This window comes from Pelodiscus sinensis, chromosome 5, assembly GCF_052426305.1.
Source record: "Pelodiscus sinensis isolate ZL-2025 chromosome 5, ASM5242630v1, whole genome shotgun sequence".
Taxonomy (NCBI): Eukaryota; Metazoa; Chordata; order Testudines; family Trionychidae; genus Pelodiscus; species Pelodiscus sinensis.
Window position 1 is genome coordinate 136,220,736 of NC_143056.1, and position 27,082 is coordinate 136,247,817.

A 27,082-nucleotide genomic window follows, 5' to 3' on the forward strand; every position below is an offset into this window, starting at 1 on the left:
TGTGGGGTCCCCCGCCAGCCCCCCCACTGCCACCTTCAGAATCCAGGCCTCCAGCCGTGGGCCCTGGCCACCCATCGCATAGCGGGGGCGGGAGCGATGAACGAGAGATGGGGCAGGGCTGTGGGGCGGGGGGCCATGGGGCGCTGTCAGCTCAGGGAGACCCCTGATACCCTGCTCTCAGCCCTGCCCCCTCCCATTCCCCAGGTGGGATCCCCCCCCACCCTGCCCCCTCCCATTCCCCGATGGGGACCCCCCACCCTGCCCCCTCCCATTCCCCGATGGGGACCCCCCCAAACTTCAGCCCATTCCCCAGCCAGGACTCCCCCTCAGCCCTGCCCCTCTTCCACTCCCTAGTCGGGACCCTCTCAGCCTTTCCCCTTCCCAGCTTGGACCCCACCCAGCCCTGTCCCCTCCCATTCCCCAGCCGGGACTCCCCCTCGGCCCTGCCCCCTCCCATTCCCCAGCCGGGAACCCCTCGGCCCTGCCCCCTCCCATTCCCCAGCCGGGACCCCCCCAGCCCTGCCCCTCTTCCACTCCCTAGTCCGGACCCTCTCGGCCTTTCCCCTTCCCAGCTTGGACCCCACCCAGCCCTGTCCCCTCCCATTCCCCAGCCGGGACTCCCCCTCGGCCCTGCCCCCTCCCATTCCCCAGCCGGGAACCCCTCGGCCCTGCCCCCTCCCATTCCCCAGCCGGGACCCCCCCAGCCCTGCCCCTCTTCCACTCCCTAGTCCGGACCCTCTCGGCCTTTTTCCTTCCCACTTCACAGCTTGGACCCCACCCAACCTTGTAACCGGACAGAAGACACTGGGCGGGGGGCTGTTGCGGGGGTACTGGAGGCTCTGCTGGGAGACGGGGGCTGTTTTGGGGGGACAGAGCGGAGCAGGCAGGACTCAGCTGGCTGCAGGGGAGACTGACGTGCGGGCTGAGGGATCAAAGCTCCATAGCCCCTCCTGTGGGTGCTGCGGGGGGTCGCTCTGGGCTGGGGAGCAGGGCTGGGCTGTTCCCTCTGGGAGGGGAGGCCCTGGGGTCCAGAGGGAGGGGACCCCCCCAAGGGGCTCACGGCGGAGGAGGCGGCTGGAGGCCCTGAGAGGCGCCGTCCCGGAGGCGGAGGGGTGGACCCCCCAGGGGAGAGGGCCCCCCAGGAGAGGGTCGCTGCACTGGAGTGGCCCCCGGAGAAGGGGCTGTCTCACTGCTGCTGGGCCGGAGGGCCCCCCGGGAAGGAGCTGCCGCACTGGAGGGGGGGTCCTGCCCGGGGACAGATGAGTGGAGCGTGGCCACCACCTGAGAGCAGGACACCCCCCAGCCCTGCCCCAGCTGGGACCCCTACAGCCCTGGCCCCCATCCAGTGTCCCCCTTACCTGAAGCCCAGCTGCCCCCCATTCTGTTCTCCAGGCTGTTCTCGTAGCAGGCACCCTCTGGGGGAAGGGAAGGGCATCAGGGGAGCAGGAGCCTTGGCTTTGCCCCCAGGCAGGTTGCCCACTTGCTGATTGGGGAAAACCCAGCCCTGCCCGCCCCGAGGCTGCACCACGGCCGTTCCCTCGCTCCTGTGCTCAGGCTGGGCCCCGGGGCTCAGGGCGTGTCCCTGCACCCCCTAGGCAAACGTGGGGCCAGCTGGCTCTTCGCACTGCCTGGGCCCACAGGCCCCGCCCCTGCTGATCCCATTGGCCACCCTTCCCAGCCAATGGGCGCTGCAGAGCTGAGGCTCAGGGCCAGAGTCTCCCCGTCATTTCTGGCAGGGACCGGCCTTAGCCCCGCTGTGCCGCCGATGGCTGGCTGGAGCCACCAGGCTCACTCCCTCGGCCACTGGGCGCTTAGGCCAAGCCAGACCTGGCACCCTGCCCTAGGAGGCTCCCAGGAGGGCCAGGGAGAGTGAGGAAGTGGGGAATGGACTCCGGTCTGGCCAGGGGGACTGGCTGGCTTAGAGGGGACGCTCCATCGCTGCGCTGTGGGTGCCGGGAGAGGCGGGGGCTGTTACCGCTGGACCCCTTGTCTCCCATGCACAGTGTCACGTCCCTGGCCGTGTTTTCATAGTTGTCACCATCTGGAGCCGGGAGAGAAAAGCAGAGCAGGTGACCCCAAACCTTGGCCCTGGGGGTGCAGCCCTGGCCCCTTCCATCGCCCCTCCTGATGCCTGCCCCGCAAAGCCCAGCTCCCTGCTTCTCCGGCCCTACTCACCCTCGGGTGCTGCTTCTTCCTCGCTGTCTGGGTGCTCGTACCCCTCCTCATCTGAGAGAAGAGGGGTTTCAGTGTGGGTCCTGCTTCCTCACAGTCCATCACCCCGTCACGTTCCTGCTCCTGCGCCCCCACCTACCGCATCCCCTGCCAGTCACTCCCCATGTCTGGCAACTGTCACGGAGTGTGGGGGTCCCCGGGCCCTGACCCCCACCCGCAGCCAGAGGGGACTCTCAGGCGGCAGGTAGAAGAGAAGGTTTGTTGGGTCCCACGGGCCCAGACGTGTTACAGGAGCCAGGAGCAGCCGGCCCAGCCCAGCCCGGGGACGGGGGGGGGGGTCTCAGAGCCAGGGCTCCTGCCCCCCCAGCCCAGCCCAGCCCGGGGACGGGGGGGGTCTCAGAGCCAGGGCTCCTGCCCCCCAGCCCAGCCCAGCCCGGGGACAGGGGGGGGGGTCTCAGAGCCAGGGCTCCTGCCCCCCAGCCCAGCCCAGCCCGGGGACGGGGGGGGTCTCAGAGCCAGGGCTCCTGCCCCCCAGCCCAGCCCAGCCCAGCCCGGGGACGGGGGGGGTCTCAGAGCCAGGGCTCCTGCCCCCCAGCCCAGCCCGGGGACGGGGGGGGTCTCAGAGCCAGGGCTCCTGCCCCCCAGCCCAGCCCAGCCCGGGGACGGGGGGGGGGGTCTCAGAGCCAGGGCTCCTGCCCCCCAGCCCAGCCCAGCCCGGGGACGGGGGGGTCTCAGAGCCAGGGCTCCTGCCCCCCAGCCCAGCCCAGCCCGGGGACGGGGGGGGGGTCTCAGAGCCAGGGCTCCTGCCCCCCAGCCCAGCCCAGCCCGGGGACGGGGGGGGTCTCAGAGCCAGGGCTCCTGCCCCCCAGCCCAGCCCAGCCCAGCCCGGGGACGGGGGGGGGTCTCAGAGCCAGGGCTCCTGCCCCCCAGCCCAGCCCGGGGACGGGGGGGGTCTCAGAGCCAGGGCTCCTGCCCCCCAGCCCAGCCCAGCCCGGGGACGGGGGGGGGGTCTCAGAGCCAGGGCTCCTGCCCCCCAGCCCAGCCCGGGGACGGGGGGGGTCTCAGAGCCAGGGCTCCTGCCCCCCAGCCCAGCCCAGCCCGGGGAAGGGGGGGGTCTCAGAGCCAGGGCTCCTGCCCCCCAGCCCAGCCCAGCCCGGGGACGGGGGGGGGGGTCTCAGAGCCAGGGCTCCTGCCCCCCAGCCCAGCCCAGCCCGGGGACAGGGGGGGGTCTCAGAGCCAGGGCTCCCGCCCCCCATCCCAGCCCGGGGACAGGGGGGGGTCTCAGAGCCAGGGCTCCTGCCCCCCAGCCCAGCCCAGCCCGGGGACAGGGGGGGGTCTCAGAGCCAGGGCTCCCGCCCCCCATCCCAGCCCGGGGACGGGGGGGGTCTCAGAGCCAGGGCTCCTGCCCCCCAGCCCATCCCAGCCCGGGGACGGGGGGGGTCTCAGAGCCAGGGCTCCTGCCCCCCAGCCCAGCCCAGCCCGGGGACGGGGGGGGTCTCAGAGCCAGGGCTCCTGCCCCCCAGCCCAGCCCAGCCCAGGGACGGGGGGGGTCTCAGAGCCAGGGCTCCTGCCCCCCAGCCCAGCCCAGCCCGGGGACAGGGGGGGTCTCAGAGCCAGGGCTCCTGCCCCCCAGCCCAGCCCAGCCCGGGGACAGGGGGGTCTCAGAGCCAGGGCTCCTGCCCCCCAGCCCAGCCCAGCCCGGGGACGGGGGGGGTCTCAGAGCCAGGGCTCCTGCCCCCCAGCCCAGCCCAGCCCGGGGATAGGGGGGGGTCTCAGAGCCAGGGCTCCTGCCCCCCAGCCCAGCCCAGCCCGGGGACAGGGGGGGGTCTCAGAGCCAGGGCTCCTGCCCCCCATCCCAGCCCGGGGACAGGGGGGGGGTCTCAGAGCCAGGGCTCCTGCCCCCCAGCCCAGCCCAGCCCGGGGACGGGGGGGGTCTCAGAGCCAGGGCTCCTGCCCCCCAGCCCAGCCCAGCCCGGGGACGGGGGGGTCTCAGAGCCAGGGCTCCTGCCCCCCAGGCCAGCCCAGCCCGGGGACGGGGGGGGTCTCAGAGCCAGGGCTCCTGCCCCCCAGGTCAGGTCAGCTCGGCTCCCTGCTCCCCCAGCCAGTGGAAACACTAACCCACAGCCCCAGCCACTGCCCCCAGGCCACCCGCCTCCGGCCTTGTTCAGCTTCCCGGCCAAGGGTCACCGGCCTGGGCCCTCCCCCGGCGCCCCCAGGAGTGCTCCCCAGAGACCCCGGCCCCCCTGGGCCCTCCCCCAGCGCCCCCAGGAGTGCTCCCCAGAGACCCCGGCCCCCCCCGGGCCCTTCCCCCAGAGCCCCCAGGAGTGCTCCCCAGAGACCCCGGCCCCCCCCGGGCCCTCCCCCAGCGCCCCCAGGAGTGCTCCCCAGAGACCCCGGCCCCCCCCGGGCCCTTCCCCCAGAGCCCCCAGGAGTGCTCCCCAGAGACCCCGGCCCCCCCCGGGCCCTTCCCCCAGAGCCCCCAGGAGTGCTCCCCAGAGACCCCGGCCCCCCCTGGGCCCTCCCCCAGATCCCCCAGGAGTGCTCCCCAGAGACCCCGGCCCCCCCTGGGCCCCTCCCCCAGCGCCCCCAGGAGTGCTCCCCAGAGACCCCGGCCCCCCCTGGGCCCTCCCCCGGCGCCCCCAGGAGTGCTCGCCAGAGACCCCGGCCCCCCCCGGGCCCTCCCCCAGCGCCCCCAGGAGTGCTCCCCAGAGACCCCGGCCCCCCCCGGGCCCCCCCCCGGCGCCCCCAGGAGTGCTCCCCAGAGACCCCGGCCCCCCCGGGCCCTCCCCCGGCGCCCCCAGGAGTGCGCCCCAGAGACCCCGGCCCCCCCTGGGCCCTCCCCCGGCGCTCCCAGGAGTGCTCGCCAGAGACCCCGGCCCCCCTGGGCCCCCCCCCGGCGCCCCCAGGAGTGCTCCCCAGAGACCCCGGCCCCCCCTGGGCCCTCCCCCAGCGCCCCCAGGAGTGCTCCCCAGAGACCCCGGCCCCCCCCGGGCCCTCCCCCGGCGCCCCCAGGAGTGCTCCCCAGAGACCCCGGCCCCCCCCGGACCCTCCCCCGGCGCTCCCAGGAGTGCTCCCCAGAGACCCCGGCCCCCCCTGGGCCCTCCCCCAGCGCCCCCAGGAGTGCTCCCCAGAGACCCCGGCCCCCCTGGGCCCTCCCCCGGCGCCCCCAGGAGTGCTCCCCAGAGACCCCGGCCCCCCCGGGCCCTCCCCCAGCGCCCCCAGGAGTGCTCCCCAGAGACCCCGGCCCCCCCCGGGCCCTCCCCCGGCGCTCCCAGGAGTGCTCCCCAGAGACCCCGGCCCCCCTGGGCCCTCCCCCGGCGCCCCCAGGAGTGCTCCCCAGAGACCCCGGCCCCCCTGGGCCCTCCCCCGGTGCCCCCAGGAGTGCTCCCCAGAGACCCCGGCCCCCCCTGGGGCCTTCCCCAGCGCCCCCAGGAGTGCTCCCCAGAGACCCCGGCCCCCCCTGGGCCCTCCCCCAGCGCCCCCAGGAGTGCTCCCCAGAGACCCCGGCCCCCCCCGGGCCCTCCCCCGGCGCTCCCAGGAGTGCTCCCCAGAGACCCCGTCCCCCCTGGGCCCTCCCCCAGCGCTCCCAGGAGTGCTCCCCAGAGACCCCGGCCCCCCCCGGGCCCTCCCCCAGCGCCCCCAGGAGTGCTCCCCAGAGACCCCGGCCCCCCCGGGCCCTCCCCCGGCGCCCCCAGGAGTGCTCCCCAGAGACCCCGGCCCCCCTGGGCCCTCCCCCGGCGCCCCCAGGAGTGCTCCCCAGAGCCCCCGGCCCCCCCCGGGCCCTCCCCCAGCGCCCCCAGGAGTGCTCCCCAGAGACCCCGGCCCCCCCCGGGCCCTCCCCCAGCGCCCCCAGGAGTGCGCCCCAGAGACCCCGGCCCCCCCCGGGCCCTCCCCCGGCGCCCCCAGGAGTGCTCCCCAGAGACCCCGGCCCCCCCCGGGCCCTCCCCCAGCGCCCCCAGGAGTGCTCCCCAGAGACCCCGGCCCCCCCGGGTCCTCCCCCGGCACCCCCAGGAGTGCTCCCCAGAGACCCCGGCCCCCCCGGGCCCCTCCCCCGGCGCCCCCAGGAGTGCTCCCCAGAGACCCCGGCCCCCCCTGGGCCCTCCCCCGGCGCCCCCAGGAGTGCTCCCCAGAGACCCCGGCCCTCCCTGGGCCCTCCCCCAGCGCCCCCAGGAGTGCTCCCCAGAGACCCCGGCCCTCCCTGGGCCCTCCCCCAGCGCCCCCAGGAGTGCTCCCCAGAGACCCCGGCCCTCCCTGGGCCCTCCCCCAGCGCCCCCAGGAGTGCTCCCCAGAGACCCCGGCCCCCCCCGGGCCCTCCCCCGGCGCCCCCAGGAGTGCTCCCCAGAGACCCTGGCCCCCCTGAAGCCTCACGAGCAAAACCCCTCACACACACACCAGCCATGAGCGAACGCTGCCCCCGCGTCTCACACACACACACACAGACACAGACACACACCAGCCATGAGCGAACGCTGCCCCCGCGTCACACACACACACACACACACACACACACCAGCCATGAGCGATCACTGCCCCCGCGTCACACACACACACACACACACACACAGACACACACCAGCCATGAGCGAACGCTGCCCCCGCGTCACACACACACACACAGAGACACACACCAGCCATGAGTGATCACTGCCCCCGCGTCACACACACACACACACACACACACACCAGCCATGAGCGATCACTGCCCCCGCGTCACACACACACACACACACAGACACAGACACACACCAGCCATGAGCGAACGCTGCCCCCGCGTCACACACACACACACAGAGACACACACCAGCCATGAGCGATCACTGCCCCCGCGTCTCACACACACACACACACACACCAGCCATGAGTGAACGCTGCCCCCGCGTCACACACACACACACAGACACACACCAGCCATGAGCGAACACTGCCCCCGCGTCACACACACACACACACACACACCAGCCATGAGCGAACGCTGCCCCCGCGTCACACACACACACACACACACCAGCCATGAGCGAACGCTGCCCCCGCATCACACACACACACACACACAGACACAGACACACACCAGCTATGAGCGAACGCTGCCCCCGCGTCACACACACACACACACACACACCAGCCATGAGCGAACGCTGCCCCCGCGTCACACAGACACACACACACACCAGCCATGAGTGAACGCCGCCCCCCGCGTCACACAGACACACACACACAGAGACACACACCAGCCATGAGTGAACGCTGCCCCCTGCGTCACACACACACACACACACAGACACACACCAGCCATGCGTGTACGCCGCCCCCCGCGTCACACAGACACACACACACACACACAGACACAGACACAGACCAGCCATGAGCGAACGCTGCCCCCACGTCTCACACACACACACCAGCCATGAGTGTACGCTGCCCCCTGCGTCACAGACACACACACACACAGACACACACCAGCCATGAGTGAACGCCGCCCCCCGCGTCACACAGACACACACACGCACACCAGCCATGAGTGAACGCCGCCCCCGTGTCACACAAACACACACACACACAGAGACACACACCAGCCATGAGTGAACGCTGCCCCCCGCGTCACACACACACACACACAGACACAGACACACACCAGCCATGAGTGAACGCCACCCCCCGCGTCACACAGACACACACACACAGAGACACACACCAGCCATGAGTGAACGCTGCCCCCGTGTCACACACACACACACAGAGACACACACCAGCCATGAGTGAACGCTGCCCCCCGCGTCACACACACACACACACACACACACAGACACACACCAGCCATGAGTGAACGCCGCCCCCCGCGTCACACACACACACACACACAGAGACACACACCAGCCATGAGTGAACGCCGCCCCCCACGTCACACACACACACACACACACACACAGACACACACCAGCCATGAGTGAACGCTGCCCCCCGTGTCACACACACACACACACACACACACAGACACACACCAGCCATGAGTGAACGCTGCCCCCCGCGTCACACACACACACACAGACACACACAGACACACACCAGCCATGAGTGAATGCTGCCCCCCGCCTCACACACACACAGACACACACACACAGACACACACCAGCCATGAGTGAACGCTGCCCCCCGCTTCACACACACACACACCAGCCATGAGTGAACGCTGCCCCCCCGCGTCACACAGACACACAGACACACACCAGCCATGAGTGAACGCTGCCCCCCGCCTCACACACACACACAGACACAGACACACACAGACACACACCAGCCATGAGTGAACGCTGCTCCCCGCCTCACACACACACACACACACCCACCAGCCATGAGTGAACGCTGCCCCCCCGCGTCACACACACACACACAGACACACACCAGCCATGAGTGAACGCTGCCCCCTGCCTCACACACACACACACACAGACACAGACACACACAGACACACACCAGCCATGAGTGAACGCTGCCCCCCGCCTCACACACACACACACACACACACCAGCCATGAGTGAACGCTGCCCCCCCGCGTCACACACACACACACAGACACACACCAGCCATGAGTGAACGCTGCCCCCCACCTCACACACACACACACACACACACACCAGCCATGAGTGAATGCTGCCCCCCGCGTCACACACACACACACAGACACACACCAGCCATGAGTGAACGCTGCCCCCGCCTCACACACACACACACCCACCAGCCATGCGTGAACGCTGCCCCCCCGCGTCACACACACACACACAGACACACACCAGCCATGAGTGAACGCTGCCCCCTGCCTCACACACACACACACAGACACAGACACACACAGACACACACCAGCCATGAGTGAACGCTGCCCCCCGCCTCACACACACACACACACACACACACACCAGCCATGAGTGAACGCTGCCCCCCCGCGTCACACACACACACATACACACACCAGCCATGAGTGAACGCTGCCCCCCGCCTCACACACACACACACACACACACACACACACCAGCCATGAGTGAACGCTGCCCCCCCGCGTCACACACACACACACAGACACACACCAGCCATGAGTGAACGCTGCCCCCTGCCTCACACACACACACACACAGACACAGACACACACAGACACACACCAGCCATGAGTGAACGCTGCCCCCCGCCTCACACACACACACACACACACACCAGCCATGAGTGAACGCTGCCCCCCGCGTCACACACACACACACAGACACACACCAGCCATGAGTGAACGCTGCCCCCCGCCTCACACACACACACACACACACACACACCACGCCCCACACACACACACAGCCACAGTGAGTGAACGCTGCCCCCCGCCTCACACACACACACACACACACACACACACCAGCCATGAGTGAACGCTGCCCCCCCGCGTCACACACACACACAGACACACACCAGCCATGAGTGAACGCTGCCCCCGCGTCACACACACACACAGACACACACCAGCCATGAGTGAACGCTGCCCCCGCGTCACACACACACACACACACACACACACACACCAGCCATGAGTGAACGCTGCCCCCGCGTCACACACACACACACACAGACACACACCAGCCATGAGTGAACGCTGCCCCCCCGCGTCACACACACACACAGACACACACCAGCCATGAGTGAACGCTGCCCCCCGCGTCACACACACACACACACACAGACACACACCAGCCATGAGTGAACGCTGCCCCCCGCGTCACACACACACACACACACACAGACACACACCAGCCGTGAGTGAACGCTGCCCCCCGCGTCACAGACTCACCGTATTAGACCCCCCTTTCCTGGCTCTTTCTGCCCCCTCCCTGCACCGCACGCCCAGCCCTCTCACCCCCCTCCCGGCCCCCTGGCTGTGCCCGCCCCGCGGGGCACCTGTCACGGGGTCACCACTCACCCTCGGACTCCACGGCGCTGAGGGACCCCTCCGCCTGCAGCAGCCTCCCCTGCCCTCTTGTGCCCAGCGCCACCTTCTCATAGGGCACGGCCTCCGTGGGCCCCACACCTGGGGGCAGGGCAGGGTCAGAGCGGCCCCGGCTGGGGAAAGGGCTGGGGGGTCCCCATCGGGGAATGGGAGGGGGCAGGGCTGAGGGCAGGATATCAGGGGGTCTCCCTGAGCTGACAGCGCCCCATGGCCCCCCGCCCCACAGCGCTGCCCCATCTCTTTCGTTCATTGCTCCCGCCCCCGCAGCCACCCCCCACTACATGGCTGGGCAGCAGCAGTGGGGACAGGTCAACGCAGCCAGACATGGTGGCTTGCCATCCCTGGGGGAAGGGACGCAGGCCCGGGGTCCGAAGGAGGGGAGGGGACGAAGGCCGGGGGGCCGGGGGAGGGGACATGGGCCGGGGCCCGAGGGAGGGGGAGGGGACGCAGGCCGGGGGGCCGGGGGAGGGGACATGGGCCGGGGTCCGAGGGAGGGGGAAGGGACGCAGGCCGGGCGGCCGGGGGAGGGGACACGGGCCGGGGTCCGAGGGAGGGGAGGGGACGCAGGCCGGGGGGCCGGGGAGGGGACATGGGCCGGGGTCCGAGGGAGGGGGAAGGGACGCAGGCCGGGCGGCCGGGGAGGGGACATGGGCCGGGGTCCGAGGGAGGGGGAGGGGATGCAGGCCGGGCGGCCGGGGGAGGGGACACGGGCCGGGGTCCGAGGGAGGGGGAGGGGAGGGGACGCGGGCCGGGGTCCGAGGGAGGGGGAGGGGACGCAGGCCGGGCGGCCGGGGGAGGGGACACGGGCCGGGGTCTGGAGGGAGGGGGGAGGGGGACGCAGGCCAGGCGGCCGGGGGAGGGGACACGGGCCGGGGCCCGAGGGAGGGGGAGGGGACGCAGGCCGGGCGGCCGGGGGAGGGGACACGGGCCGGGGTCCGAGGGAGGGGGAGGGGACGCAGGCCGGGGGGCTGGGGGAGGGGACATGGGCCGGGGTCTGAGGGAGGGGGAAGGGACGCAGGCCGGGCGGCCGGGGGAGGGGACACGGGCCGGGGTCCGAAGGAGGGGAGGGGACGCAGGCCGGGGGGCCGGGGGAGGGGACATGGGCCGGGGTCCGAGGGAGGGGGAAGGGACGCAGGCCGGGCGGCCGGGGGAGGGGACATGGGCCGGGGTCCGAGGGAGGGGGAGGGGATGCAGGCCGGGCGGCCGGGGGAGGGGACACGGGCCGGGGTCCGAGGGAGGGGAGGGGACGCAGGCCGGGTGGCCGGGGGAGGGGACACGGGCCGGGGTCTGAGGGAGGGGGAGGGGACGCAGGCCGGACGGCCGGGGGAGGGGACACGGGCCGGGGTCCGAAGGAGGGGAGGGGACGCAGGCCGGGGGGCCGGGGGAGGGGACATGGGCCGGGGTCTGAGGGAGGGGGAAGGGACGCAGGCCGGGCGGCCGGGGGAGGGGACACGGGCCGGGGTCCGAAGGAGGGGAGGGGACGCAGGCCGGGGGGCCGGGGGAGGGGACATGGGCCGGGGTCCGAGGGAGGGGGAGGGGATGCAGGCCGGGCGGCCGGGGGAGGGGACACGGGCCGGGGTCCGAGGGGGGGAGGGGGAGGGGACGCGGGCCGGGGTCCGAGGGAGGGGGAGGGGACGCAGGCCGGGCGGCCGGAGGGGACACGGGCCGGGGCCCGAGGGAGGGGAGGGGACGCAGGCCGGGCGGCCGGGGGAGGGGACACGGGCCGGGGCCCGAGGGAGGGGGAGGGGACGCAGGCCGGGCGGCCGGGGGAGGGGACACGGGCCGGGGTCCGAGGGAGGGGGAGGGGACGCAGGCCGGGGGGCCGGGGGAGGGGACATGGGCCGGGGTCCGAGGGAGGGGAAGGGACGCAGGCCGGGCGGCCGGGGGAGGGGACACGGGCCGGGGTCCGAAGGAGGGGAGGGGACGCAGGCCGGAGGGCCGGGGGAGGGGGAGGGGACGCGGGCTGGGGTCCGAGGGAGGGGGAGGGGACAGCGGCCCGGCGGCCGGGGGAGGGGACACGGGCCGGGGTCCTAAGGAGGGGAGGGGACGCAGGCCGGAGGGCCGGGGGAGGGGACACGGGCCGGGGTCCGAGGGAGGGGGAAGGGACGCAGGCCGGGCGGCCGGGGGAGGGGACACGGGCCGGGGTCCGAGGGAGGGGGAGGGGGAGGGGACGCGGGCCGGGGTCCGAGGGAGGGGGAGGGGACGCAGGCCGGGCGGCCGGGGGAGGGGACACGGGCCGGGGCCCGAGGGAGGGGGAGGGGACGCAGGCCGGGCGGCCGGGGGAGGGGACACGGGCCGGGGTCCGAGGGAGGGGGAGGGGACGCGGGCTGGGGTCCGAGGGAGGGGGAGGGGACGCAGGCCGGGCGGCCGGGGGAGGGGACACGGGCCGGGGTCCGAGGGAGGGGGAGGGGACGCAGGCCGGGGGGCCGGGGGAGGGGACACGGGCCGGGGTCCGAGGGAGGGGGAGGGGACGCGGGCTGGGGTCCGAGGGAGGGGGAGGGGACGCGGGCTGGGGTCCGAGGGAGGGGGAGGGGACGCAGGCCGGGGTCCGAAGGAGGGGGAGGGGACGCAGGCCGGGGGGCCAGGGGAGGGGACACGGGCCGGGGTCCGAGGGAGGGGGAGGGTACGCAGGCCGGGGGGCCGGGGGAGGGGGAGGGGACGCAGGCCGGGGGGCCGGGGGAGGGGACACGGGCCGGGGTCCGAGGGAGGGGGAGGGGACGCAGGCCGGGGGGCCGGGGGAGGGGACACGGGCCGGGGTCCGAGGGAGGGGGAGGGGACGCGGGCTGGGTCCGGAGGGAGGGGGAGGGGACACGGGCCGGGGTCCGAGGGAGGGGGAGGGGACGCGGGCTGGGGTCCGAGGGAGGGGGAGGACGCGGGCTGTGGGGAGGGGGGAGGGGACGCAGGCCGGGCGGCCGGGGGAGGGGACACGGGCCGGGGTCCGAGGGAGGGGGAGGGGACGCGGGCTGGGGTCCGAGGGGGGGGAGGGGACGCGGGCTGGGGTCCGAGGGAGGGGGAGGGGACGCAGGCCGGGGTCCGAAGGAGGGGGAGGGGACGCAGGCCGGGGGGCCAGGGGAGGGGACACGGGCCGGGGTCCGAGGGAGGGGGAGGGGACGCAGGCCGGGGTCCGAGGGAGGGGGAGGGGACGCAGGCCGGGGGGCCGGGGGAGGGGGAGGGGACGCAGGCCGGGGGGCCGGGGGAGGGGACGCGGGTGACCAGCTCTGCCCTCCGACAATGCCTGTGCTCCAGCCGCATGCGTCAGGACCGTGGCCTGTCACCCACAGGGTCAGGAAGAAACGCGCCCCCGTGGCTCCCCTACCCCACCCCCGGGCCGGTTTGGGGGTCAGGAGGTCAGGCTGGCTGGGAGCTTGGGGGGCCGTGTTGGGACTGATCCGGTGCCGTGGCCCTGGCCCCGGCTGCGTCTGCACTGCGGGGTCCGGCTTGCCAGAGGTGTCCCGGAGAAACTCCGCCGCGCCCAGGGAGCGCCTGCTCTTCCGCCTTCCTTGCGGAGCACGGGGGCCCCCGCGAGGGAGGGGTCCGGGGCCGGAGGGGGCGGGCCACTGGCCGGGATCTCGGGGACGGCGGGGGCAGGTGCGGGGGGGCTGGGTCCAGTCGGGGGTGTCTGTAGGGGCAGGGGCGAGGCGGGGGTCAAGGGGCAGTGGGGCAGAAGGGACACTCACCTGCAGGGCCTCGGGGGCGCCAGGACGTTCCCGTAAGGGCTGTTAGTCCCGTTCCCAGTCACCCTGAAAAACCTGCAAATGGGGCAAGTACCCCAGGAAATCAGAGCCACAGACTGGCCCCTCCGCCCCGCCCTGGCCTGCCCCCCTGAGCCCCTTCCACTCCAGGTCACCTCCTCGCTGGGTCCGTCAGGCGTCTCCTCCTCCTCCAGCTCTGCAGGGCTGGAAGCAGACAGCATAGGGCAGTGAGGGGGCCCAGGGGAGCCAGTCCCCCCGGACCCCCCAGCACCCGTGCCCCTCCCCCAGCCAGTCCCCCCGACCCCCAGCACCCGTGCCCCTCCCCCCAGCCAGTCCCCCCGACCCCCCAGCACCCGTGCCCTTCCCCCCAGCCAGTCCCCCCGACCCCCGAGCACCCATGCCTCCTCCCCAGCCAGTCCCCCTGACCCCCGAGCACCCGTGCCCTTCCCCCCAGCCACCCCCCCGACCCCCCAGCACCTGTGCCCTTCCCCCCAGCCAGTCCTCCCCAGACCCCCCAGCACCCTTGCCCCTCCCCCCAGCCAGTCCCCCCCAACCCCCCGAGCACCCATGCCCCCTCCCCCCAGCCAGTCCCCCCGACCCCCCAGCACCCGTGCCCCTCCCCCCAGCCAGCCCCCCGACACCCCAGCACCCGCCCCTCCCCAGCCAGCCCCCCCGACCCCCCAGCACCCGTGCCCCTCCCCCAGCCAGTCCCCCCGACCCCCCAGGACCCGTGCACTTCCCCCAGCCAGTCGTCCCCCCCAGACTCCCCAGCACCCGTGCCCTTCCCCCCAGCCAGTCCCCCCCCGTACCCCCAGCACCCGTGCCCCTCCCCCCAGCCAGTCCCCCCGGACCCCCCAGCACCCGTGCCCTTCCCCCCAGCCAGTCCCCCCCAGACTCCCCAGCACCCGTGCCCTTCCCCCCAGCCAGTCCCCCCCGGACTCCCCAGCACCCGTGCCCCTCCCCCCAGCCAGTCCCCCCCGGATCCTCCAGCACCCTTACCCCTCCCCCCAGCCAGTCCCCCCCCAGACTCCCCAGCACCCGTGCCCTTCCCCCCAGCCAGTCCCCCCCAGACTCCCCAGCACCCGTGCCCTTCCCCCCAGCCAGTCCCCCCCAGACCCCCGTGCCCCTCCCCCCAGCCAGTCCCCCCCCGACCCCCCAGCACCCGTGCCCCTCCCCCCAGCCAGTCCCCCCCGGACCCCCCAGCACCCGTGCCCCTCCCCCCAGCCAGTCCCCCCCGACCCCCCAGCACCCGTGCCCCTCCCCCCAGCCAGTCCCCCCCGACCCCCCAGCACCCGTGCCCCTCCCCCCAGCCAGTCCCCCCCGACCCCCCAGCACCCGTGCCCTTCCCCCCAGCCAGTCCCCCCCGACCCCCCAGCACCCGTGCCCTTCCCCCCAGCCAGTCCCCCCCGACCCCCCAGCACCCGTGCCCTTCCCCCCAGCCAGTCCCCCCCTGACCCCCCAGCACCCGTGCCCCTCCCCCCAGCCAGTCCCCCCCGACCCCCCAGCACCCGTGCCCCTCCCCCCAGCCAGCCCCCCCGACCCCCCAGCACCCGTGCCCCTCCCCCCAGCCAGCCCCCCCGACCCCCCAGCACCCGTGCCCCTCCCCCCAGCCAGCCCCCCCAGCACCCGTGCCCCTCCCCCCAGCCAGCCCCCCCGACCCCCCAGCACCCGTGCCCCTCCCCCCAGCCAGTCGTCCCCCCCGGACCCCCCAGCACCCGTGCCCCTCCCCCCAGCCAGCCCCCCCGACACCCCAGCACCCGTGCCCCTCCCCCAGCCAGCCCCCCCGACACCCCAGCACCCGTGCCCCTCCCCCCAGCCAGCCCCCCCCCGACCCCCCAGCACCCGTGCCCCTCCCCCCAGCCAGTCGTCCCCCCCGGACCCCCCAGCACCCGTGCCCTTCCCCCCAGCCAGTCGTCCCCCCCGGACCCGCAAGCACCCGTGCCCTTCTCCCCAGCCAGTCGTCCTCCCCAGCCCCCCCAGCACCCGTGCCCTTCCCCCCAGCCAGTCCCCCCCATACTCCCCAGCACCCGTGACCCTCCCCCCAGCCAGTCCCCCCCCGGATCCCCCAGCACCCGTGACCCTCCCCCAGCCAGTCCCCCCAGACTCCCCAGCACCCGTGCCCTTCCCCCCAGCCAGTCCCCCCCCGGACTCCCCAGCACCCATGCCCTTCCACCCAGCCAGTCCCCCCCAGATCCCCCAGCACCCGTGACCCTCCCCCCAGCCAGTCCCCCCGGATCCTCCAGCACCCTTACCCCTCCCCCCAGCCAGTCCCCCCCCGGACTCCCCAGCACCCGTGCCCTTCCCCCCAGCCAGTCCCCCCCAGACTCCCCAGCACCCGTGCCCTTCCCCCCAGCCAGTCCCCCCCAGACTCCCCAGCACCCGTGCCCTTCCCCCCAGCCAGTCCCCCCCAGACTTCCCAGCACCCGTGCCCTTCCCCCCAGCCAGTCCCCCCCCAGATCCCCCAGCACCCGTGACCCTACCCCCCAGCCAGTCGTCCCCTGGATCCCCCAGCACCCGTGACCCTCCCCCCAGCCAGTCCCCCCCCGGGATCCTCCAGCACCCTTACCCCTCCCCCCAGCCAGTCCCCCCCTGGATCCCCCAGCACCCGTGACCCTCCCCCCTAGCCAGTCCCCCCCCCGGACTCCCCAGCACCCGTGCCCTCCCCTCCAGCCAGTCCCCCCTGGATCCCCCAGCACCCGTGCCCTTCCCCCCAGCCAGTCCCCCCCCCGGATCCCCCAGCACCCGTGACCCTACCCCACAGCCAGTCCCCCCTGATCCTCCAGCACCCTTACCCCTCCCCCCAGCCAGTCCCCCCCCGGATCTCCCCCCCCCCAGCACCCCCCCCGTGCCCTGCCCTCCCCCCCAGCCAGTCCCCTCCCGGACTCCCCAGCACCCGTGCCCTTCCCCCCAGCCAGTCCCCCCCCGGACTCCCCAGCACCCGTGCCCTTCCCCCCAGCCAGTCCCCCCAGTCCTCAGCGACCCCCCCAGCCCTCAGTGAGCCCCCAGGACCCCCTAGCACCTGTGCCCCTCCCCTACCAAGCCAGTCCCCCTCCAGGACCTGCACCCAGGACCTGTTCCCCTCTGCGCCCGCATGGCCACTCCCCCCACCGTGGGGCCCCCCCTCTGGCGTGCTGGGAGCTGGGGGGCTGAGCCCCATTGCACTTCCCCCCCGCCCCGTGACATAGCGGGGGGGCTGTCTGCTCTGTGACCGGGGTCCCCTGCGCTGTGGGATCCCCACGGACCCACCCACATGCGCATTGGCCCAGACGCCCAGGCCCAGCTGGGCAGGTAACAAGGCTCTGCCCCGGGGAGACAAAGGGAGGGAGGGGAGATGGGCACCGGGCCGGGGGCAGGGGCAGTAGCTGGCTGGGAAACCTGAAGGGAACAGCCCAAGCTGAGAGCTGAGGGCCTGGGGGGGCGATGGACCCCCTACCCTACCCCCAGGGGGCTGAGGCATCCTGGCCCCGACTCCTGGAGCCTCCTCCCGTCTGTGCTGGGCAAGAACCCCCGTTCTACTGGCTGGGGGAGTCTGGTCTGGCTGCTCCGGGGGTGCGGGATCGGGGGACCCCGACGCGCCATCACTGCTCCCAAAGCACAAAGCCCAGGGCTGGGGCAGAGGGCTGCAAGGCAGGCTGGGATGTGGGGCAGAGAGCAGGGGCACTCGTCCCCAACTCACCTTGGCGGATCCGGCAGTATCCATACAGGGAGGCCGCACCAACAGCAGCGTATGTCACGGCTGCAGCCCCCACGATCCAGGGCCGCCACCCCTCTGAGCAGAGACATCGTCACAGGGGCAGGCCTGGCCTCTCCCCAAACCCCTGCACCCCAGTTCTCTGCACAAGCCCGGCCTCACCCCGAATCCCCTGCACCCCAGTTCTCTGCACAAGCCTGGCGTCACCCCGAATCCCCTGCACCCCATTTCTCCTCCACATGGGCCCGGCCTCACCCCGAATCCCCTGCACCCCATTTCTCCTCCACATGGGCCCGGCCTCACCCCAAATCCCCCTGCCCCTGCACCCCAGTTCTCCTCCACATGGGCCCGGCCTCACCCCAAATCCCCCTGCCACTGCACCCCAATTCTCCTCCACATGGGCCCGGCCTCACCCCGAATCCCCCTGCCCCTGCACCCCAGTTCTCTGCACAAGCCCGGCCTCACCCCAAATCCCCCTGCCCCTGCACCCCATTTCTCCTCCACATGGGCCCGGCCTCACCCCGAATCCCCCTGCCCCTGCACCCCATTTCTCCTCCACATGGGCCCGGCCTCACCCCGAATCCCCCTGCCCCTGCACCCCAGTTCTCCTCCACATGGGCCCGGCCTCACCCCGAATCCCCCTGCCAATGCCCCTGCACCCCAGTTCTCCTCCACATGGGCCCGGCCTCACCCCGAATCCCCCTGCCCCTGCACCCCAGTTCTCCTCCACATGGGCCCGGCCTCAGCCCGAATCCCCCTGCCAATGCCTACTCTCCAGTCACTCTGCCCCCCGCGCAAGGCGGGGCCCCCGGGCTCACTGCCCCCCGCGCGAGGCGTGGCCCCCGGGCTGACTGTCCCCCGTGCAAGGCGTGGCCCCCTGGCTCACTGCCCCCCGCGCAAGGCGTGGCCCCCGGGCTCACTGTCCCCCGTGCGAGGCGTGGCCCCCGGGCTGACTGTCCCCCATGCGAGGCGTGGCCCCCGGGCTGACTGTCCCCCGCGCAAGGCGTGGCCCCCGGGCTCACTGCCCCCCGTGCGAGGCGTGGCCCCCGGGCTCACTGCCCCCCGTGCGAGGCGTGACCCCCAGGCTGACTGTCCCCCATGCAAGGCGTGGCCCCCTGGCTCACTGCCCCCCGTGCAAGGCGTGGCTCCCTGGCTCACTGCCCCCCGTGCAAGGCATGGCCCCCGGGCTCACTGCCCCCCGTGCAAGGCGTGACCCCCGGGCTGACTGTCCCCCGTGCAAGGCGTGGCCCCCTGGCTCACTGCCCCCCGTGCAAGGCATGGCCCCCGGGCTCACTGCCCCCCGTGCAAGGCGTGACCCCCGGGCTGACTGTCCCCCGTGCAAGGCGTGGCCCCCTGGCTCACTGCCCCCCGTGCAAGGCGTGGCCCCCTGGCTCACTGCCCCCCGTGCAAGGCGTGGCCCCCGGGCTGACTGTCCCCCGTGCAAGGCGTGGCCCCCTGGCTCACTGCCCCACGTGCAAGGCGTGGCCCCCTGGCTCACTGTCCCCCGTGCAAGGCGTGGCCCCCTGGCTCACTGCCCCCCGTGCAAGGCGTGGCCCCTGGGCTGACTGTCCCCCGTGCAAGGCGTGGCCCCCTGGCTCACTGCCCCCCGTGCAAGGCGTGGCTCCCTGGCTCACTGCCCCCCGTGCAAGGCATGGCCCCCGGGCTCACTGCCCCCCGTGCAAGGCGTGACCCCCGGGCTGACTGTCCCCCGTGCAAGGCGTGGCCCCCGGGCTCACTGCCCCCCGTGCAAGGCGTGGCCCCCGGGCTCACTGCCCCTACCTGCACGGGCCGTGACTCCCAGTTCCACGAGGTGGCTGTGGTTGCCGCAGAGGCAGCGGTAAGTTCCGGCCTGGCTGGGCGTCACAGCCGGCAGCACCAGGGCCGCACCGGCGCCCAGGACGAGCTGGAACAGGCTTTCTCCCCAGTGTTGCGCCCTCACCTCCAGCAGCAGGTGCCACGAGCCCCCCGGGGCCAGCCGCTTCCAGGCGAGGGAGCTGTGGGCCCCGGGGTGCGGCAGGGAGCCGTGGCAGGGCAGCATGGCTGTGTGCCCCTCCTGCACCAGGAACGCCGGCTCCCCTGCAGGGACAGGGCGAGCCAGGGCTGGGAGTGGGCCGGGGCTCGCAGGGAACGGGGCCAGGACGCCCAGAGAGCCTGGCGGCACCAGCTGTGCACAGCACGGAGCTGGTGGCTTGGCTCTGCCCAGCTCCCAGGCACGGCCCCGTGCGCCGGCACCACAGCCCCCACTGGCCAGCGCCGTGGCTAGGGGCCACCTCCTCTCTCTGGCGCCTCAGCCCCCGCCTCAGCTCTGAGCCCCCCCACTCTCAGACCCCCAGGCCCACCCTCTGCTCAAATGAGCAAGTGAACAAGGGGATCCCAGGGTGGGGCTGGGGCGGGGGCGGGGTCTCAGGGCGGGGGCAGGGCAGGGGCAGGACCTCAGGGCGGGGGCGGGGGCAGGGCAGGGGCAGAGTCTCAGGGCGGGGGCAGGGCAGGGGTGGGACCTCAGGGCGGGGGCGGGGTCGCAGGGCAGGGGCGGGGTCTCAGGGTGGGGGCAGGGCAGGGGCGGGACCTCAGGGCGGGGGCAGGGGCGGGACCTCAGGGCAGGGGCAGGGTATCAGGGAGGGGGCAGGGCAGGGGCAGGGTCTCAGGGCGGGGCAGGGGCAGGGGCGGGACCTCGGGGCAGGGCAGGGGCGGAGTCTCAGGGCAGGGGCAGGGCAGGGGCGGGGTCTCAGGGCAGGGTCTCAGGGCGGGGGCAGGGGCAGGGGCGGGACCTCAGGGCGGGGGCAGGGTCTCAGGGCAGGGTCTCAGGGCAGGGGCAGGGTCTCAGGGCAGGGTCTCAGGGCGGGGGCAGGGCAGGGGCGGGACCTCAGGGCGGGGGCGGGGTCTCAGGGCGGGGGCAGGGGCGGGACCTCAGGGCAGGGGCAGGGTCTCAGGGCGGGGCAGGGGCAGGGGCGGGACCTCGGGGCAGGGCAGGGGCGGAGTCTCAGGGCGGGGGCAGGGCAGGGGTGGGGTCTCAGGGTAGGGTCTCAGGGCGGGGGCAGGGGCGGGACCTCAGGGCGGGGGCAGGGTCTCAGGGCAGGGTCTCAGGGCGGGGGCAGGGTCTCAGGGCAGGGTCTCAGGGCGGGGGCAGGGGCAGGGGAGGGACCTCAGGGCGGGGGCAGGGTCTCAGGGCAGGGTCTCAGGGCGGGGGCAGGGGCAGGGGAGGGACCTCAGGGCGGGGGCAGGGTCTCAGGGCAGGGTCTCAGGGCGGGGGCAGGGCAGAGGCAGGATCTCAGGGCAGGGGCGGGGTCTCAGGACAGGGGCAGGATCTCAGGGCAGGGGTGGGGTCTCAGGACAGGGGCGGGGTCTCAGGACGGGGGCGGGGTCTCAGGGCAGGGCCAGGATCTCAGGGCGGGGTCTCAGGGCAGGGGCGAGGTCTCAGGGTGGGGGCAGGGCAGGGGCAGGGTCTCAGGGCAGGGGCAGGATCTCAGGACGGGGGCGGGGTCTCAGGGCAGGGGCAGGGTCTCAGGGCGGGGTCTCAGGGCAGGGGCGGGGTCTCAGGGCGGGGTCTGAGAGCAGGGGCGGGGTCTCAGGGCAGGGGCGGGGTCTCAGGGCGGGGTCTCAGGGCAGGGGCGGGGTCTCAGGGCAGGGGCAGGGTCTCACGCCGGGGTCTCAGGGCAGGGGCGGGGTCTCAGGGCACGGGCAGGTGTCTCAGGGCAGGGGCGGGGTGTCTCAGGACGGGGGCGGGTGTCTCAGGGCGGGGGCGGGGTCTGAGGGCGGGGGCGGGTGTCTCAGGGCGGGGGCGGGGTCTCAGGGCAGGGGCGGATGTCTCAGGGCGGGGGCGGGGTCTCATGGCGGGGGCGGGTGTCTCAGGGCGGGGGCGGGGTCTCAGGGCAGGGGCGGGTGTCTCAGGACGGGGGCGGGGTCTCAGGGCAAGGGCAGGGTCTCAGGGCAGGGGCCGGGTCTCAGGGCGGGGTCTGAGGGTAGGGGCTGGATCTCAGGGCAGGGGCGGGGTCTCAGGGCGGGGTCTCAGGGCAGGGGTGGGGTCTCAGGGCAGGGGCGGGGTCTCAGGGCGGGGTCTGAGGGTAGGGGCTGGATCTCAGGGCAGGGGCGGGGTCTCAGGGCGGGGGTCTCAGGGCAGGGGCGAGGTCTCAGGATGGGGGTAGGGCAGGGGCGGGGTCTCAGGGCGGGGGTCTCAGGGCAGGGGCAGGGTCTCAGGGCGGGGGCGGGGTCTCAGGACGGCGGCGGGGGTCTCAGGGCGGGGGCGGGGTCTCAGGGCGGGGGCGTTCAGGTTCTACAGTGCAAAAGCAGGAACCCTTGCGGGGCATCCTGGCGCGCTCACCTCCCAGGCGCAGGTGCACGGCCCAGCTCTGGTTCCCGGCCCGGCACTGGTACCACCCAGCATCCTCCGGGCCCAGGCTCTCGATGAGCAGGCTGCTGCCGTTGCGCTGGTGCCCGGCGCCCAGCAGGACAAAGGGATGGGTCCCGTTGCCAGCATCCCAGAACCACTCCACGCCAGGCGGCTCCGCCCCGACACAGGGCAGCTCCACCTGGCGCCCCTGGGTGGCAGAGACGTACAGGTCCCCTGGCGGGGTGAGAGAGGGCTCAGACCACACCTAGGCCACCCCAGCCTCTGCCTCAGTCAGCCCCCAATTCAGCCCCCGCTACCTGCCCTCTAGATCAGCCCCCAGGCCTCCTGAGCTCTGCTCCCAAAGGGACCCCCACATCCCTCTCCAGGGAGCAAACAGGGCTTTGGGTGGCATGGTGTTTTGCATGAGCACTGTGTGTGCCTCAGTTTCCCTGTGCTCTGCCTTGTAATGGGGGAGCAGGAGAGGGCTTGTGGCTGGTGGGGACCTGGTGTGCCCTCAAGAACCCGGACAACTTCCTGGGGATATGGGAGCTCATGGAGCTGGGACAAAGCGGCTGTCCCCAGCTTGGCAGGTAGACAGCTCTGATGGGCTGTGCAGAGAGGGGCCCGGTGACCTGCCCGGCCGGCTCCAGTGGGGGGGACACAGGATGGAGGAGAGGGGCCCAGTGACCTGCCCGGCCGGTTCCAGTGGGGGGGGGGCATAGGATGTAGGAGAGGGGCCCGGTGACCTGCCCGGCCGGTTCCAGTGGGGGGGGCACAGGATGGAGGAGAGGGGCCCGGTGACCTGCCCGGCCGGTTCCAGTGGGGGGGGCACAGGATGGAGGAGAGGGGCCCAGTGACCTGCCCGGCCGGTTCCAGTGGGGGGGGCACAGGATGGAGGAGAGGGGCCCAGTGACCTGCCCGGCCGGTTCCAGTGGGGGGGGCACAGGATGTAGGAGAGGGGCCCAGTGACCTGCCCGGCCGGTTCCAGTGGGGGGGGACACAGGATGGAGGAGAGGGGCCCAGTGACCTGCCCGGCCGGTTCCAGTGGGGGGGACACAGGATGGAGGAGAGGGGCCCAGTGACCTGCCCGGCCGGTTCCAGTGGGGGGGGGGCATAGGATGTAGGAGAGGGGCCCAGTGACCTGCCCGGCCGGTTCCAGTGGGGGGGGACACAGGATGGAGGAGAGGGGCCCGGTGACCTGCCCGGCCGGTTCCAGTGGGGGGGGCACAGGATGGTGGAGAGGGGCCCAGTGACCTGCCCGGCCGGTTCCAGTGGGGGGGGCACAGGATGGAGGAGAGGGGCCCAGTGACCTGCCTGGCCGGTTCCAGTGGGGGGGACACAGGATGGAGGAGAGGGGCCCAGTGACCTGCCCGGCCGGTTCCAGTGGGGGGGGGCACAGGATGGAGGAGAGGGGCCCAGTGACCTGCCCGGCCGGTTCCAGTGGGGGGGGGCACAGGATGGAGGAGAGGGGCCCAGTGACCTGCCTGGCCGGTTCCAGTGGGGGGGGGCACAGGATGGAGGAGAGGGGCCCAGTGACCTGCCCGGCCGGTTCCAGTGGGGGGGACACAGGATGGAGGAGAGGGGCCCAGTGACCTGCCCGGCCGGTTCCAGTGGGGGGGGGGGCACAGGATGGAGGAGAGGGGCCCAGTGACCTGCCCGGCCGGTTCCAGTGGGGGGGACACAGGATGGAGGAGAGGGGCCCAGTGACCTGCCCGGCCGGTTCCAGTGGGGGGGGCACAGGATGGAGGAGAGGGGCCCAGTGACCTGCCCGGCCGGTTCCAGTGGGGGGGACACAGGATGGAGGAGAGGGGCCCAGTGACCTGCCCGGCCGGTTCCAGTGGGGGGGGACACAGGATGTAGGAGAGGGGCCCAGTGACCTGCCCGGCCGGTTCCAGTGGGGGGGGCACAGAATGGAGGAGAGGGACCCAGTGACCTGCCCGGCCGGTTCCAGTGGGGGGGGGGCACAGGATGGAGGAGAGGGGCCCAGTGACCTGCCCGGCCGGTTCCAGTGGGGGGGACACAGGATGGAGGAGAGGGGCCCAGTGACCTGCCCGGCCGGTTCCAGTGGGGGGGGACACAGGATGGAGGAGAGGGGCCCAGTGACCTGCCCGGCCGGTTCCAGTGGGGGGGGGGGCACAGGATGGAGGAGAGGGGCCCAGTGACCTGCCCGGCCGGTTCCAGTGGGGGGGACACAGGATGTAGGAGAGGGGCCCAGTGACCTGCCCGGCCGGTTCCAGTGGGCGGGGGGCACAGGATGGAGGAGAGGGGCCCGGTGACCTGCCCGGCCGGTTCCAGTGGGGGGGGCACAGGATGGAGGAGAGGGGCCCAGTGACCTGCCCGGCCGGTTCCAGTGGGGGGGACACAGGATGTAGGAGAGGGGCCCGGTGACCTGCCCGGCCGGTTCCAGTGGGGGGGACACAGGATGGAGGAGAGGGGCCCAGTGACCTGCCCGGCCGGTTCCAGTGGGCGGGGGGCACAGGATGGAGGAGAGGGACCCAGTGACCTGCCCGGCCGGTTCCAGTGGGGGGGGCACAGGATGGAGGAGAGGGACCCAGTGACCTGCCTGGCCGGTTCCAGTGGGGGGGGCACAGGATGGAGGAGAGGGGCCCAGTGACCTGCCCGGCCGGTTCCAGTGGGGGGGGACACAGGATGGAGGAGAGGGGCCCAGTGACCTGCCCGGCCGGTTCCAGTGGGGGGGACACAGGATGGAGGAGGGGGGCCCAGTGACCTGCCCGGCCGGTTCCAGTGGGGGGGACACAGGATGGAGGAGAGGGGCCCAGTGACCTGCCCGGCCGGTTCTAGTGGGGGGGACACAGGATGTAGGAGAGGGGCCCAGTGACCTGCCCGGCCGGTTCCAGTGGGGGGGGACACAGGATGGAGGAGAGGGGCCCAGTGACCTGCCCGGCCGGTTCCAGTGGGGGGGCACAGGATGGAGGAGAGGGGCCCGGTGACCTGCCCGGCCGGTTCCAGTGGGGGGGGCACAGGATGGAGGAGAGGGGCCCAGTGACCTGCCCGGCCGGTTCCAGTGGGGGGGGACACAGGATGGAGGAGAGGGGCCCAGTGACCTGCCTGGCCGGTTCCAGTGGGGGGGGGCACAGGATGGAGGAGAGGGGCCCAGTGACCTGCCCGGCCGGTTCCAGTGGGGGGGACACAGGATGGAGGAGAGGGGCCCAGTGACCTGCCCGGCCGGTTCCAGTGGGGGGGGCACAGGATGGTGGAGAGGGGCCCAGTGACCTGCCCGGCCGGTTCCAGTGGGGGGGGGCACAGGATGGAGGAGAGGGGCCCAGTGACCTGCCTGGCCGGTTCCAGTGGGGGGGCACAGGATGGAGGAGAGGGGCCCAGTGACCTGCCCGGCCGGTTCCAGTGGGGGGGGCACAGGATGGAGGAGAGGGGCCCAGTGACCTGCCCGGCCGGTTCCAGTGGGGGGGGGGGGCATAGGATGTAGGAGAGGGGCCCAGTGACCTGCCCGGCCGGTTCCAGTGGGGGGGGCACAGGATGGAGGAGAGGGGCCCAGTGACCTGCCCGGCCGGTTCCAGTGGGGGGGACACAGGATGGAGGAGAGGGGCCCAGTGACCTGCCCGGCCGGTTCCAGTGGGCGGGGGGCACAGGATGGAGGAGAGGGACCCAGTGACCTGCCCGGCCGGTTCCAGTGGGGGGGGCACAGGATGGAGGAGAGGGACCCAGTGACCTGCCTGGCCGGTTCCAGTGGGGGGGGCACAGGATGGAGGAGAGGGGCCCGGTGACCTGCCCGGCCGGTTCCAGTGGGGGGGGACACAGGATGGAGGAGAGGGGCCCAGTGACCTGCCCGGCCGGTTCCAGTGGGGGGGGGCACAGGATGAAGGAGAGGGGCCCAGTGACCTGCCCGGCCGGTTCCAGTGGGGGGGACACAGGATGGAGGAGAGGGGCCCGGTGACCTGCCCGGCCGGTTCCAGTGGGGGGGGGCACAGGATGGAGGAGAGGGGCCCAGTGACCTGCCCGGCCGGTTCCAGTGGGGGGGGGCACAGGATGAAGGAGAGGGGCCCAGTGACCTGCCCGGCCGGTTCCAGTGGGGGGGACACAGGATGGAGGAGAGGGGCCCAGTGACCTGCCCGGCCGGTTCCAGTGGGGGGGGGCACAGGATGGAGGAGAGGGGCCCAGTGACCTGCCCGGCCGGTTCCAGTGGGGGGGACACAGGATGGAGGAGAGGGGCCCAGTGACCTGCCCGGCCGGTTCCAGTGGGGGGGGCACAGGATGTAGGAGAGGGGCCCAGTGACCTGCCCGGCCGGTTCCAGTGGGGGGGGCACAGGATGGAGGAGAGGGGCCCAGTGACCTGCCCGGCCGGTTCCAGTGGGGGGGGCACAGGATGGAGGAGAGGGGCCCAGTGACCTGCCCGGCCGGTTCCAGTGGGGGGGGCACAGGATGGAGGAGAGGGGCCCGGTGACCTGCCCGGCCGGTTCCAGTGGGGGGGGCACAGGATGGAGGAGAGGGGCCCAGTGACCTGCCCGGCCGGTTCCAGTGGGCGGGGGGCACAGGATGGAGGAGAGGGGCCCAGTGACCTGCCCGGCCGGTTCCAGTGGGGGGGGGCACAGGATGGAGGAGAGGGGCCCGGTGACCTGCCCGGCCGGTTCCAGTGGGCGGGGGGCACAGGATGGAGGAGAGGGGCCCAGTGACCTGCCCGGCCGGCTCCAGTGGGGGGGACACAGGATGGAGGAGAGGGGCCCGGTGACCTGCCCGGCCGGTTCCAGTGGGGGGGGCACAGGATGGAGGAGAGGGGCCCAGTGACCTGCCCGGCCGGTTCCAGTGGGGGGGGCACAGGATGGAGGAGAGGGGCCCAGTGACCTGCCCGGCCGGTTCCAGTGGGGGGGGCACAGGATGGAGGAGAGGGGCCCAGTGACCTGCCCGGCCGGTTCCAGTGGGGGGGGCACAGGATGGAGGAGAGGGGCCCAGTGACCTGCCCGGCCGGTTCCAGTGGGGGGGGCACAGGATGGAGGAGAGGGGCCCAGTGACCTGCCCGGCCGGTTCCAGTGGGGGGGGGCACAGGATGGAGGAGAGGGGCCCAGTGACCTGCCCGGCCGGTTCCAGTGGGGGGGGCACAGGATGGAGGAGAGGGGCCCAGTGACCTGCCCGGCCGGTTCCAGTGGAGGGGGCACAGGATGGAGGAGAGGGGCCCAGTGACCTGCCCGGCCGGTTCCAGTGGGGGGGACACAGGATGGAGGAGAGGGGCCCGGTGACCTGCCCGG

The 27,082-nt window shown here is 73.5% G+C and overlaps 1 protein-coding gene across 1 annotated transcript in view; it reads right to left on the minus strand.

Annotated features, from left to right (window-relative positions):
- The window catches only part of CD19 (CD19 molecule), a 59,384-nt gene that overhangs the window by 20,023 nt on the left and 12,279 nt on the right, over nucleotides 1-27,082 (minus strand). The window contains exons 3-12 of the mRNA XM_089778806.1: nucleotides 21,855-22,097; nucleotides 19,316-19,612; nucleotides 17,522-17,614; nucleotides 14,001-14,049; nucleotides 13,851-13,902; nucleotides 13,596-13,614; nucleotides 10,127-10,234; nucleotides 2,176-2,226; nucleotides 1,976-2,041; nucleotides 1,359-1,415 (exon numbers count right to left, since the gene is read on the minus strand). Coding sequence (XP_089634932.1) covers nucleotides 1,359-1,415; nucleotides 1,976-2,041; nucleotides 2,176-2,226; nucleotides 10,127-10,234; nucleotides 13,596-13,614; nucleotides 13,851-13,902; nucleotides 14,001-14,049; nucleotides 17,522-17,614; nucleotides 19,316-19,612; nucleotides 21,855-22,097 — 1,035 coding nt within the window. The remainder of the gene's footprint in view (nucleotides 1-1,358; nucleotides 1,416-1,975; nucleotides 2,042-2,175; nucleotides 2,227-10,126; nucleotides 10,235-13,595; nucleotides 13,615-13,850; nucleotides 13,903-14,000; nucleotides 14,050-17,521; nucleotides 17,615-19,315; nucleotides 19,613-21,854; nucleotides 22,098-27,082) is intronic.